Source organism: Salarias fasciatus, chromosome 20, assembly GCF_902148845.1.
Source record: "Salarias fasciatus chromosome 20, fSalaFa1.1, whole genome shotgun sequence".
Lineage (NCBI taxonomy): Eukaryota > Metazoa > Chordata > Actinopteri > Blenniiformes > Blenniidae > Salarias > Salarias fasciatus.
In genome coordinates this window covers 27,023,567-27,036,781 of record NC_043764.1, presented here as the reverse complement: position 1 = coordinate 27,036,781, position 13,215 = coordinate 27,023,567, and the positions used below count along the sequence as shown (strand labels likewise).

The window sequence follows — 13,215 nt, the reverse complement described above, 5'->3', positions numbered from 1 at the left end:
CTTGAACTCATCACGAGCTCGACGAGTCCCTGAATGTTTCGTCCTGATCGTCTCCCTGAGACTTTTCTTCTCTCAACATCCAAATATTTCGGTTTCGACATATTTGAAAATCGTCACAACGAAATTTCGACCATCTTTGTTTTTTAAACTCCTGATTTTTCTCAAACTGAAATGACTTTTCTTTATTACTTCGTCTTAAATTCTATTTGAAATCAGTAAAAATTAAATTTGGCTCTCAGAACTCAAAGTAAAAGTAAAATCAGTGAGTTTTTATGGATACATGTCCGAGTTCTGGTCTCCTGAATTTAACCTCCCTGACTGTCGTCCTGCATGTCCCTTGATTTCTCTCATGTGCCAAACGGTCCTCCGGTGGTCCAAATGGGTCCCTCGGTGGTCTGAACGGTCCTCTGGTGATCCGAACGGTCCCCCAGTGGCCCCAACAGTCCCCGAGTGGTTCACCATTTTTTTCTCTGCACATTCAGTCGTTGGAGACGGTTTCAATCGGGCATTAATGGAGCATTTCGGTTCTGTTCTGGACTCTAGTCGGAGCCGCTCGGCGGCTGTTGAAATGTTTGGAGGCAGATTTTGCCGGTTTGACCGGAAACCCGTCGGTCAGCTGACGGCTCCCCGCTCGCTTCAGCCGACGTCGACTCGTCGGTCCGCCTTACGTCATTGTCTTAAAAGCTCGACTCGCCACCTCATCCCACCAATCGGCAGCCTTCAGAGGCGTGTCTACAACTCCGTCTCCTAGCAACCACCCACACGGTTAGAATGTAAGCTGACGCTACACACGTTTGCACATCGTTCGCCAGCAATGTTTCTTTTGTAAAACAAATCAGAGATTTATTTTGTGGAGACTTTTATTTTTTCTGATACGAACGGGACAATAGAACTTTTATTTTGGAATTCTATATTTGATGCAGTATAAAGGGGTTTTATTGGCTGACAGTTCACGTGAAGCCGGCGGACGCTGCAGCACCTTCAGACCTTCACTTCAGCTTTTAAATCTAAAACTAATGTGAACATGAACAATTTTTTTTCTAAACTTTTCTCAGTTGAAATTTCTCACTTGACTCTGTTATATTCAGCACTTTATGTGGGAATCCTGTCATCTGAGGGAACCGTCACGGTTCTGGAGCGTCCGTCCGGCTGGCGTGAGCGAGCATCGCTGCGATGCACCGTGAAAGGGAACGTCTCCACTCTTCAAAGTGCTCAAGTCTTTTTAAACTTTTAGATTCAATTTAGCTTTTTATCATCCTTCTTTCTTTCTGTCTGTGTTTTAATGAACTATGTCGGGGTTTGTTTTTCCCCTCAGACCCCCGAAGGCTCTTGAAAAGAACAAAACCAGTAAGATTTGAGTGGAGAACTGCCGACTGCGACCGCAGAACGTTTCCCAAACAGCTTCAGCTACCTCAGTGAATTCACACGGCTACATTTCCCAGCATGCAGCGGGAGCTTCCAGATAACAATCCCAGCCAGAGACTGAGAAAAGAGCGTTGATTACAGAAACGGTTTGGTCCAAATGCTGAACCAAATGGGCCAAAAAGAAAACCCCAAACGGTGAACCTGAAAGCCCCGTTGAGAGAAGACGTCTGCTCCTTCCTCTTTCAACTCCCGTCCAAAACCAACAATCTAGAAAACAAACAAATATTTAGTCTCGTTATTGGCGAAGGCAAATGTAAGAAACGCTTTTTCAAGGAAAAGACCAACAGAAATCGCGGAGACAATTTGGTTTTTGAAGTGGAGGAGGAGCAGCGACTCGCTGGTGGTGCCTGGAGGAGGTGAACTTCCAGACGCTACAGTGGATTGACTTCCCCTCCACCGCCGGCGCAGACCAGCGGGGCTTAAAGTGGAGAGAAACCTTCCATTTCAGAGCGCCAGTCCCTGTTCTCGGAAGATACCAACTGTTTGGTGAAACACTAACAATGAAGTTTATCTTGGAGCAGGCGAATCGGCCGCGTTGTAGACTTTACCTGTGCTAACAGCGCTAACAACGCTAACAGCGCTAACTCGCAGCGGCAGTATCCCACAGCTGGAATCTGATCAGACACATTTCTCTTTTGTTTTTTTTTAGTATCATTACTGTGTCGGGAGCCTGGAGGGTCGGAGGACTGAGATTTTTTAAAAAAAAAGATGCTCTGCAGCCATTTAAAGACAAAAAGCAAATAAGAAAAACGGAAAATGTGACGTTGCTTCATCTTGTCTTTGCTCTTCTGCCAAAAACCTGCAGCGACCGCATCTCTGATCCAAACTGAAGGGAAAACGGCACCGAGCTTTCTTTTTTTGTTTTTCTGTTTCTTTTTCTGTCAGCTGGAGACGAACTAGGTTGAAGTGATGCTGATTTTTACATTTTTTTTTACCTATGTGAGGGAAATACTATAGAAATCTTTTTTTTTTTACTTTCTTTAGAAGTTGCATTTGTTTCAAAATCAGCTAAAAGTTACAAAGAAAAGATTTTTTTAAACTGAATTAATTCATTATAATTGGTAAAAATCTATTTTTTAAAAAACTTATTTTGAGTCTTTTTTTTTAAACAAAGAAACTGCTTCTGGTTTTCTATGGTTGTAAATTAAAAATATAAAATATAAAATATAAAATGATCAAAATTTAATCCTTTAAATTTTGTAAAAAAAAAAAAAAAATTAAAAGATCACATTTGTTGTAAAGAAAAATCTGACCTGCTGCAAAAACAAACTTTAAAATGGAAAATACGGAACAAATTAAAAAATGTTTTTAAAAATACATTACAGCAACATATTTAGTTTTTATATCATTTTAATCTTCTAAAAAATCCCAAAAAAGAAATGTTTAGTTTTTTTTGTTGTTGTTGTTTTTCTCCCGTTTTTCTCCGACCGGCGACGAAACGTTTCGATCCTCTGACTGAAAAAACTTTGATCTGATGGACGACTCAGGAAATTCAGAGTTCCCACAGCTGTGATCAGGAAGTGTTTCATTTGGGAAGGGACCAAAAGTTTCTATCCAAACGTTTTTCAAGCTTTAAAACTTTACACGTTTGTTTGTACAGAAACTTTCACAAAAAAAAAAAAAAAAAGATTAAAGATTAAAATAACCGCATAGAAAATGTCCTTCAGGTTCTCTGAGTTTTATTTTCTATTTGTGACAATCTGACATCTCTAAAGAAAATACCTTTTTATGTTTGGCTTAGTGAAAACAAAAGTGAAAAGATCTGAATTCAGTCTGCACGTTTATTTTTGTATTTCGTGATTCTGATTTTGATCATGTATCGTTTCATGATCACCAAACGTTAAATCTGTGTAAACAACAAAATAAAACATGTCGACTGAGTATTTTATTAGTACAAATTGTGAAAGAAATCCACAGCAATCAACGTTTCTGAGTCTCCGAATCCAAACGTTTGTTGCAGGTTTGGATCTCTGATGCAGTCCAGCAAACTTCAACCACTCATTTCCTTCAGAGGAGAGCCATTGTACCCACAATCCTTTGCAGCTTCGAGTGATTTTAAGGATTTAACAACGAACCAAAACTGGTGCTACAGCAAATTAATGAATTAATAACTAAAAGTTGCGATAAGTAGCGTCTTAGCATTCTGGAAGCTGAACAGAACCAGCAGGGGGCGCTCTCCTCAGACGGGACAGACATTCACGATGGGGCTGGAAACCGAGAGACGCTGGGTGGAAACCCAAGAAAATAACAACAAATAGTGGTTAAACAGGACAGAAATAAACAAATACTGCAAACGATCAAAATAGATCGAGTGAAACAAAGCCATGAACGGAAAAAAGATGAAAAGAAACTAGTTCAGACAATCATCAGAAACTGGAAAACTCACTGTAATAAAACTAAAACGAGAGATTGAAAACTCATCAAAACAAACGTAGAAAAACATTCATAAAAATAAACATGGAACATCGAATGCACAAACAAAAACACAAAACAAAATTAAATTGAAAAAAATTGGATCAAAACTGTTTTTGGATTAAAATATGAAAATTAAACCAACAAAAATGTAATTTTAAATTAAAAAAAAAAAGTAATATAGTTTGAACCTGAAAAAGAAACTCCAAAAAATATCAAAAATACTTAAATGTGGAGTAAGAATTTCAAATTAAAATCATTCAAGTCAGGCACAAAATAGTCCTGATAAAAACCTTCAATCTGAAACAAAAAGTCATGAAAATGTTACAAATGAAAGAAAATATCAAATAACGGATGTTTGTTTTGTTGGTTTTACAGCGTCTGATTTTTTGTGAAGCTCAAATTGTTCAAAAACAAAGCTTGTTAGCTTGTTCGCTCTTTTCTACGATTGTTTATTTTCTCATCGGTTTCCAGCCCGACCGCCTTCACGCAGTGACCTCATGTTGTTGTTCTCGCTGTACTTCCTGTTGTTGTTCTTATTGTGTGTTTATGTGACGTTGTGCGTACGCAGCCGTCTTCCATCCATAACGAGTAGACTTACAGTAGCGTAAAAGCCGCTAGCTGCTAGCCGCTAGCTGTTATTAACAGTAGTGAGAAGAACTCGGGGCTCGACGTCGACGAGTCATCGGCCAAAATAATTAAAAAAGCAATAAACTGATTAATAATTTTAAAAAAGAAAGAAAAAAAAGTGGCGAGTTGAAGACGAATGTTCGAGTCCCGACGATGTCATCAGTGTCTCATTGACCTTTGACCTCCTGCGAGGGGTTGCCATGCTGTGATCACTGTGCTCGTTCACCACCGAACCAACAGCAATAAAACCGACGTCATGACAACCACACAGCCTGTCTCCATGGTTACTGGGGGAGGGTGGGGGCTGAGGCGTCCCTCAGGGATCTGTCCTAGTGCCACAATTATTTATCTTAAAATCAATTATTTTAATACATTTTCTATCATGTCATCAACACAAATGGATCTTTTATCTCATGAGAACATCACTGATCTGAAAAACACAACGTACAACAACACCAACATCCAAACAGACATCTGACTGTAAACAGTGTGTGTTAATCTTCAAATGAAGCCGCTCCACGGACAGGGTGCAGTTCACTAAACTCCCAAAGGTCCATGTTGAGTTTCTAAACTCCTTTTGGATGTGTTGGCTGAAACCTGATCGGTTTGGGACGTCGGTTTGATTCCCCTTCTGAAGGATCGAGATGCTTTTAACTGTTGAAGTCTTCATTTGAGCCTCATGTTGATCGACCTACATACTGTTCAGGGTCGTTCTGGAGCGGCGGAGGATCCCCTCTGGACAGGTCACTAGTTCATCTTAGGACGCACACACACACACACACACACACACACACACACACACACAGAGGCGATTTAGGGTCACAAATTAACCTCACAGCATGTTTTTGGACTGTGGGAGGAAATCAGAGGAAACCCACGCATGCAGCCTGCACACTGGGTCGTATTTCAGCCAATGACCTTCTCACTATGAGGTGAGAGTGCGCACACACACACACACTCACACACACACACACACACGCACTCCTTGGAACAGAGACTTTATTCTGTGAAAGCAGCTCTGAAGTTTCTCTGGTGTGGGGACAGAATGAACAGTTCGAACCTTCAGGAACTCTGAAAACTGAGACACAGAGGAGGAACAGCTGAGAGGGAGGACGAAGAAGAGGAGGAGGACGACGACGACGAAGCAGAGGAACACCAGCCGGTCTTGGTCCTCTGGGGCCCGTGGCTGCTGGGGGTCCTGGCCAGGCTTTTCCTCTGCCCCCTTCTGGGCTGGTGCGTGGGGGTCTGCCTGGGGGAGCATCTGGGCTCTGGGATGGCCGTTGGTTGTCTGGGCCCTGAGGGGCTCTCTGGCCTGCTTCTGGTCTTCTCAGGGGTCAGAGGTCATATGTGCATGATCACTGTCACATTTCCACGATCTGTAATCACTGTTCATATTCTGCATGTGGACTCCGTTACCTTGTTTTCTTGTGGTGGGTTAAACTAATGCTGATCTGTAGTAGGCCTCGCCTGATGCGCTGGTGTAATTTGATACCTGGATCCTCAGTTTGCACGACCCAGTCCACCACCAGCTATAATCTCCATAAAAAAGTCCATAGGATGCCCTCTGTCATATCTTTATGCAGGTGCGGTAGCCGGTCGACATTTAAGAACATCTAATCTTCCTTCTCTCCACTCTTGTTTGCTTTGTCCAGCAATGTCATGTATCAGCACTCAAAACAAATAAAGTAGGAAACCATTACCCTTTATGCTTATAAGCTCCTCTTGGAAAAGCAAATCTGCGGGGAACATAACAGCAGCCAGACCTCCATTCTGCTGCTTCCATGCTGGACCGGACAGGTTTAAAAAAAAAAAAAAAAAAAAAAAGGAAACCCAACAGTCTGGGTCCCAGTCCAGAACCCTGAGGAACCCCATCAGTCACGTTACTAACAGTCATATTCTGTAAAGTGTTAAGAAGCAGTGCGACAAACGTTTTCCTCTGTGGAAACATTTTATTTTGACAAGTAAATCTTTCACAGCAGAAAAATTTAACGGAAAAAAAAAAAGTTTCATGCAGCGTTGAAACAGTTTGGAGACAAAAACCAAACCGTCCGATGAGAGCAGAACATCCGACATTCAAAGAAAAAAAAGAAAAAGAAAAAAAGAGTGAAATCCCCAAAAGGTGAAGTTCCAGAAACAAACAAAACTACAGCCAACCCAAACTGAAGCTACATTCCCAACATTTCACCATCTTCTCTGAACTTCTGATACGAAGATCGTCATGAAAAAGCAGAATGACGCAACGCAAACAACCCCACCCGCAAACCCCGAACAGACATGAGAACCGTGAAGAATCAACCCGACAACCACACTCTGTAAACTACGTCCTCAGAGCTCCACGTTCACAGGAAAACCTGGAACCACAAAATTTAAACCTTTTTCCTAAACTGTAAACGGAGCGAATCGGGGCCACTTTCTAGGTTTTCAGAATAAAATGAACATTACCGTGATTCATCTCACCGCTACATCGACAGTGTTCACTAAGAATGTGAAACCAGCTCTATGCACCGGGGGCAGCGCCGAGTCACGTCTGGCCTTCAGCTTCAGCTCGGTGTTTCTGCCACATTCTCGTTTCTTCTGGGTACTTTTAAGGCCTCACATAACCGGTTTCAACAACTCTTCAAAAAAAAAAACAAAAAACAAAGACAAAACAAACACCTGCTGGATGAAAACCGCATAAAACTGGAGAAATCCAACGTCAGCGTTACATTTTACACCTGAAAAGACTCAACATCCACATGAACCGACTATTCAGAATGAGTTTTAAACCTCGGCGTGAGCGCACGATGCTTTTATTTTGGAATGAAGCTCAGGAAATGATTTCTCTCTCCGCAGACCGGAATGATCTCCAACTCGACGAAACTGAAAGGAGAGCGGAACGTTCGCACGTGGAAGCCGAGATCACAGGAATTTATTTTGGAATGCAGCTCGACTTCATGCAGGAAGTTTTCTTCTATTCAAAATAAAACAAAACGAAACAACAAAAAAAAAACAGTGACAGAAGAAGCATCGTTCAGGCGCAGAAGATCAGATCTGATCGACCAATCAGAGCTCGCCGCCATCAGCTGACCACAGGACGGGGATGAAGAGGACGGAGAGAGGGGACCCTCGTCTTCCTCAGTCCGACTTCTTGTCGCTGCTCGCCTATAAAAGAAAACACAATTAATCTACAGGTCAGGGGTGTGTGTGTGTGTGTGTGTGTGTGTGTGTGTGTGTGTGTTACCAGCAGCTTGCTGTGCTCCTCCAGCAGTCGGTCGTACTCCACCGTCAGATTCTCCGCCTGTTTCTTCATGGCTGAAACGTCTCTGTCTGACTTCTGCAGAGCTACCACACACAACACGACCTTTCAGGATCCAGGCGACAAATTACAGAGGCTCTCCTTCTTTCATTTTTTTAAATGACCCCCCCCCTCTACCTTTCTTGGTGGTGTCCAGCTCCTCCTTCAGGGTCTTCACCTCCTCCTTCAGGGTTTTGTTCTCCTCCTGCGGTCCCTTCGTTCCGGCCTCCGGCGGCTCCACACCAGCGTCTCTCAGTTTCTGAAAGTCACACACAGACACACACACACTAAGGCACTTCCTGACACACACACACACACACGCTTTAATTTCTGTGTGAAGTTTATATCATAACTAACACTTATTTCAGAGACTAAATGAGAATGAAACTTTGCTGTGAAGAAACCAGAGAAAAGCAAAAAGATCTGAAGTCGACTTTAAAATGTGGAAAATCGGAGGTGAAGATAAAGTTCGATGCCTCCATGATGGAAGCTGAAGATTAGATCGTGAGCCGTGCGGGTCACGCGTCGACCGCCAACGTGTCGGCGCGGCGGTTCAGTGTGACGGAGCGGAGCAGCTGCCGGGCTCAGACCTTTAACCGAGCCGGCCGGGCCATAAAAAGCCCGTTTTTACTGCTGTGAACCCAATCCAGCAGCACGAGGCGCCGGGCGCAGAAAGGCCACCGCCGCTGCATCACATGACCACCAGGGGGCGGGGCCACCATCAAAACAACATCTGCATGGAGTATGAGGTGTGTGTGTGTGTGTGTGTGTGTGTGTGTGTGTGTTTGCGCGCGCCACCTCCTGCAGCAGGTCGTTGTCCTCCATGTACTTCTTGGCGGCGTCGGTGGCGCTCTCCGCCTGCTTCTTGAAGGCCTCGTTGGACGCCATGAGCGAGGCCTGCTGGGAGAGCAGCGTGGCCAACCGGCGCAGCAATCTGCACCAGAAACACACGGGGCGTTAGCACGGGAGCTAACCAGGCTAAACACAAAGCCAGGCCGGAACGCTGCTGGAGCCTCTTGAGGTTTTCTCAACTGAAAACCAGAAGTGGAGCTGCTGCCTCCACTGTGAGGTGATGGCGCCACCTGCAGGTCAGAGGAGGAACAGTAAAGGCTCCTCACACTCACACTCACACACACACACACACACACACTGATCTCTGTGCCTTTAAGAGGCACTGAACTGACTTCCATTCACACACAGTCCTGACATTTGCTGGCAGGAGGTGATGTAATGATAACCCGCAGCGGGGGAGGGAGGGAGGGGGGGTGACAACTGGAGGGGTGGATGAATAATTGCCCCCATTCCTGAGAGACGGTCATTCACCAGGCTGCTGCTGCTTTGTCTCCGGGGGAAAGATTCCACGACGACGCTTCAAGAGAAAACGCATCTTTTCTGTTTTTCTTTTAAAGATCGTTTGGGTTTTTTTTCGCGTTGACACGGCGGCATTTTTAAAAATGACGTCCTTTAAACACGGGAATGGTGAAAACGCTGTCGTTTGACAGGCAGGCGAGAAAGTTGGACTGCTGTTGCGCATGATTCTCCTCAGCTGTTTTTAAAGCGCTCTAGAAATAAAGTGCTGAACGTAAATAAACTCATAAAACCTGAAGAAAAAGTGTGAATGATAAATCTATGAAAACGATGTCTTCAACAGAAACAGGAGCGTCTCAGGCTGCGTTAAAAAGATGGTTATTTTCACTCCTGAACTACTGGGCATGTGCACAAAAAGCCTTTGTCCTGTTGTGTTTTCAGAGTCGGCGCAGCTTCTGAAAGTCGTCTTTCAGTGTCTCCGAGCGTCGTTTTCTTGGAAACAGACACAAAGTGAAGCACAGGTTTTGTGTTGAAGGTAATTTCCCTCGTTGCCCTCCGATGGCCGATGCGGCATCGCCGGGGTCGGCGATGGGATTTAAGTTCCCTGCATTTCTTTCATCTTCTTCCAGTAAAAGTGCACGTTCGGCGTCAGGTTTCCACGTGGTTGGACCGAAAGGACAGGATGTAAACGATCTGAATGAGCAGGAAGCACGAGGCGGCTGATTCACCGCCGTGTGACACTTGGGTGGATCTCTCTCCAGCACGCCGTCACCTCGCTGCTATTTCCACACGGCAGCGGCAGCAACACAACGGGGCAGACAAAATGTCCTCATATAGACCGATCGGGGTCTAACCCCGGGCGGCACGGTGCGGCGTGGAGCCGACACGTCGCGCTCAGGCAGGCCGTCAAAACGCCACGCAGTCAGGAGGAAGCCCCCCTCCCACCCGGTCCTGAACATGGCGGCGCCGTGACGTCACGCTCCTGAAATAATCGGAGCAGCTGCCGGCGCCTCAGTTTCCACTCAGGAAAAAAAAAAAGAGACCAACAGGTGCTTGTGTGTGCAGCTGGCTCTGGTTAAAGAGCTGCTGCTGCCCCCTGGAGGCCCAACAGAGTCGCAGCAGACCACCTGCTGGTCCTCATCTGACTCCCACAGTCTGGGTCTGACCCCGGAGTCTCACACACATTATCTGGGCCAAAAGTTCAAAGTTCAAAATTAAACTTCAAGGTTTTTTTTCTGTTGTTGTGCAAAGCACACCTGAGGGAAATGTCTTTAATTTCACCAAAAAAAAAAAACAAAAAAACAATTACTACTCAAAATGACTCCAATCTCAAGTTAAGTCAGTTCTAATGATGAGAAATGCAGTGAAATGTCAAAACGTTTCTCCAATCCCATCCTGACAGCTTGGCTTTGAGTTCAGTTTGACAGCACTGAGGTTGGAATCTTACAAAGCAGCATCACTCATGTCTCAGAGTTACAGTCTGATCGATCCAGATGATGGGAGCACGCTGTGACTCCAGGTTAAAAGTCTAGGTTTACAGAAAATTTTGAGTTTGTAGTTCTGGACTGTAAAAGCCTTTTGGTCTCAGCGCAGCTTCAGCTCCACTAACAGAGAGGCGGGGCTTAGACGAAGGTCAAATGAATGACGGACTGAGCCACGGCGCCTCCTCTGGTCTCACTGTCATTTTGAATGAGTCCGACATCAACAGCTCATCAAATACTCTGATTACCACCGTTAACATTCATTCAAGAGTGCGTGTGCGTGTGTGTATGTATGTGTGTGTGTGTGTGTGTGCGTGCGTGCGTGTCTCACAGGCACAGCAGCAGGGCGAAGCCGGCGATGTACTCGTTCCTCTGCGCTCTGAACAGCTTCATGTGAATGTGCTCGATGGCCGTCGGGTGGTTGGCCATGTCCACCTTCTCCGTCACGCTGTACTTCCTCACCTCACGGAAGGCGTCTGATGAGAGAGACAGGAAACAGTAAAGCGGGGATTTCAAAATAAGACACACGGGGGTGGGGTGAAGCGGGGACCCACCGATGAGGAGGAAGACGAGGATGGCGATGGCCACCATGAAGGAGGTGTTCCCGTACAGAGCGATGGTCTGCATGATCCGAGACTTGAAGATCTTGTTCCATCTGGAAACACAAAAAACATCAAGACTCCGGCTGTGTAGAGTGGTGGAGTGTGTGTGTGAGAGTGTGATACCTTTTCGGAGAGATGAAGGGGATGCAAAGCAGGAGCACTAAGAAGACCTCCACGTAGAGGAAGGTGGCCACGGCGGTCCACTGCAGACTCATCGCTTCTGACCAGGAAACAAACCTTCAGTTTAGTTTCAGCTTCACCGCTCATCGTGTTATCAGACCAGATTCCACATCAGATCCTGATCAGATCCAGACCAGATCCAGGCCCCGTTTACACAACCAACACAGAGGTCGAGGCAACATTTCTGACACGCTGCTTCTGGTCATGAGCGCCACAACATTTTTAGCTGTGTTTTTGTTACTAAGGGTTCGGACATTGCTTTCAAAATGTTGCAGTTTAAACTATTCTGAAACTTTGTCATGTAAAAAGGGCCAGGAACTGAAAACAGCCGGGGGGGGGGGGGGGGGCTCAAATCCTCTTTAGGAGTGAAACCCACCAAGATCTGAACAGTAGATCTCAGTTTTTGTCAGCGGGAGCTGTAAACTCTGAGACTTAACGGTCCTTGCTCCTGATTATTCACTCCTCATCTGACATCCATTGGAAACATGTGACTGCATGAAGAAACTCCTCAGGGCACATCCACAGGAACTGAAACAAACCGCTGCAACACTGATGAAACTATCCTAAATTAGATGTACTGTACAGGAACCTGATCATCGAGGCACCATTTTAAACAGTCGGCTTGTGTCAAATTTACAGGGTCTGGAACATTTCTGGTGTTTGCAGCAGCACCTTGTTTGAAAATGTGACTTTTTTTCTACAGATAAAAATACAAATATGCCTCTATTCATTATCTGATTTTAACGTCAAAGTTTCAAATCACTTTATCACAAGTGCATTTAGAAATCTGACAAATAAAAAAGATTAATGTAAAAATATTTATGTTGAACAGTCATTTTAACGCCACACTGTGAAAACACGAGCCATAACCCCTTTAAAATCCGTCTGAATGAGAGGAATCAAATTCAATGACCACGTTCTAATGATAATCCTGTTTCTAATTTGGCTCATTTCAAAAACTGGCACAAAAAAATGCAATATGCATTTAAATTCATATTTCATGAGTCATTTTAACGCTACACAGCTGAAATGTCAACACATCCCTGAACATTCCAACACAAACAGTAGGATTTGACTAATTAACCCAAACTATGGTTATAAATCTGGAGGTTTGGGTGTCTGCTGGGATTAAGTTGAGATTAACCGGATCAAGATGTTTATTTGCTGTGAGAAAGTGACAGCATGGCTTGAGCTAACTAGCATGCTAGCTGTTTTTAAACTAAAAGCAATTATCCATCCGACACCAAAGGACTCTGTCTACTTTCTAGCATGTTTTAAAATCTGAACATTATTATATATGAATCCTCCCGCTGCGTGAAAACTCGTCCCTTGAACAGTTTGTTGTCTGAATCTGGGACAAGTTTATCAGCCTGTTAGCAACAGTTAGCATGTTAGCTCGTGTCTGTCGAATCGGGTTTAGGTTAAACGGAGCTCCGGAGCTCCACCGGACGGACCTGCATCGTCCTGTCCGCCCCTTTCCCTCACCTGGAAAGCTTCAGCAGGCTCGGGGAGAATCGGTCCGCACACCGCCGCCACTCCGGAGACTTTCGCCTGCTAGCCTGTTAGCCTAGCCTCCTGCCGATATAAACACTTCCGGTGTGATGAACCTGCCAACTCATCCTAAAACCTGATTGGATGAACGAGAGATGAGGGGGCGTGGTCTATCAATGACAGCCCCTTGCATCAGGGTCGTTTTTAAAGCGATAACAAACTGTTTCATTTAAAAAGTTAAATGACCAGTTAACAAAATTAACAAATTAAAATTGAACAATCACAATAAATTACAAATAATTTAAAATAATCCAAAGAGCATTTGTCAAAAACAAATTCATAATTGACAAAGCTTTACAAGGACATACTGAACATTATAACAAGGAGTTTGAGAATCAAAATCTTAAGTATT

General features: G+C 44.5%; 1 protein-coding gene across 2 annotated transcripts; it reads right to left on the bottom strand.

Annotated features, from left to right (window-relative positions):
* Positions 1-6,685: 6,685 nt before the first annotated feature.
* bcap31 (B cell receptor associated protein 31) lies at positions 6,686-12,938 on the bottom strand. Of its 2 annotated transcripts, none has more exons than XM_030118932.1 (8): positions 12,798-12,938; positions 11,256-11,349; positions 11,085-11,185; positions 10,862-11,006; positions 8,540-8,675; positions 7,880-8,000; positions 7,688-7,788; positions 6,686-7,608 (listed from the first exon to the last, which is right to left on the bottom strand). In XM_030118932.1, exons 2-8 carry the CDS (start codon positions 11,345-11,347, stop codon positions 7,582-7,584), a joined length of 723 nt encoding a protein of 240 aa, XP_029974792.1. In that variant the 5' UTR covers positions 11,348-11,349; positions 12,798-12,938; the 3' UTR covers positions 6,686-7,581. The 2 variants fall into 2 exon arrangements, with proteins under 2 accessions (XP_029974792.1, XP_029974791.1); XM_030118931.1 differs by having other exon boundaries at positions 11,256-11,352; positions 12,798-12,924.
* Between the last annotated feature and the right edge of the window lie 277 nt (positions 12,939-13,215).

Excerpts from the sequence above, each read along its gene's own strand:
- bcap31 (XM_030118932.1), bottom strand. The coding sequence starts at position 11,347 with ATGAGTCTGCAGTGGACCGCCGTGGCCACCTTCCTCTACGTGGAGGTC. Across the intron at positions 11,007-11,084 it reads CCTCGTCTTCCTCCTCATCG|ACGCCTTCCGTGAGGTGAGG; the intron begins GTGGGTCCCCGC and ends CTCTCTCATCAG. Across the intron at positions 7,789-7,879 it reads GCTGGACACCACCAAGAAAG|CTCTGCAGAAGTCAGACAGA; the intron begins GTAGAGGGGGGG and ends TGTGTGTGGTAG.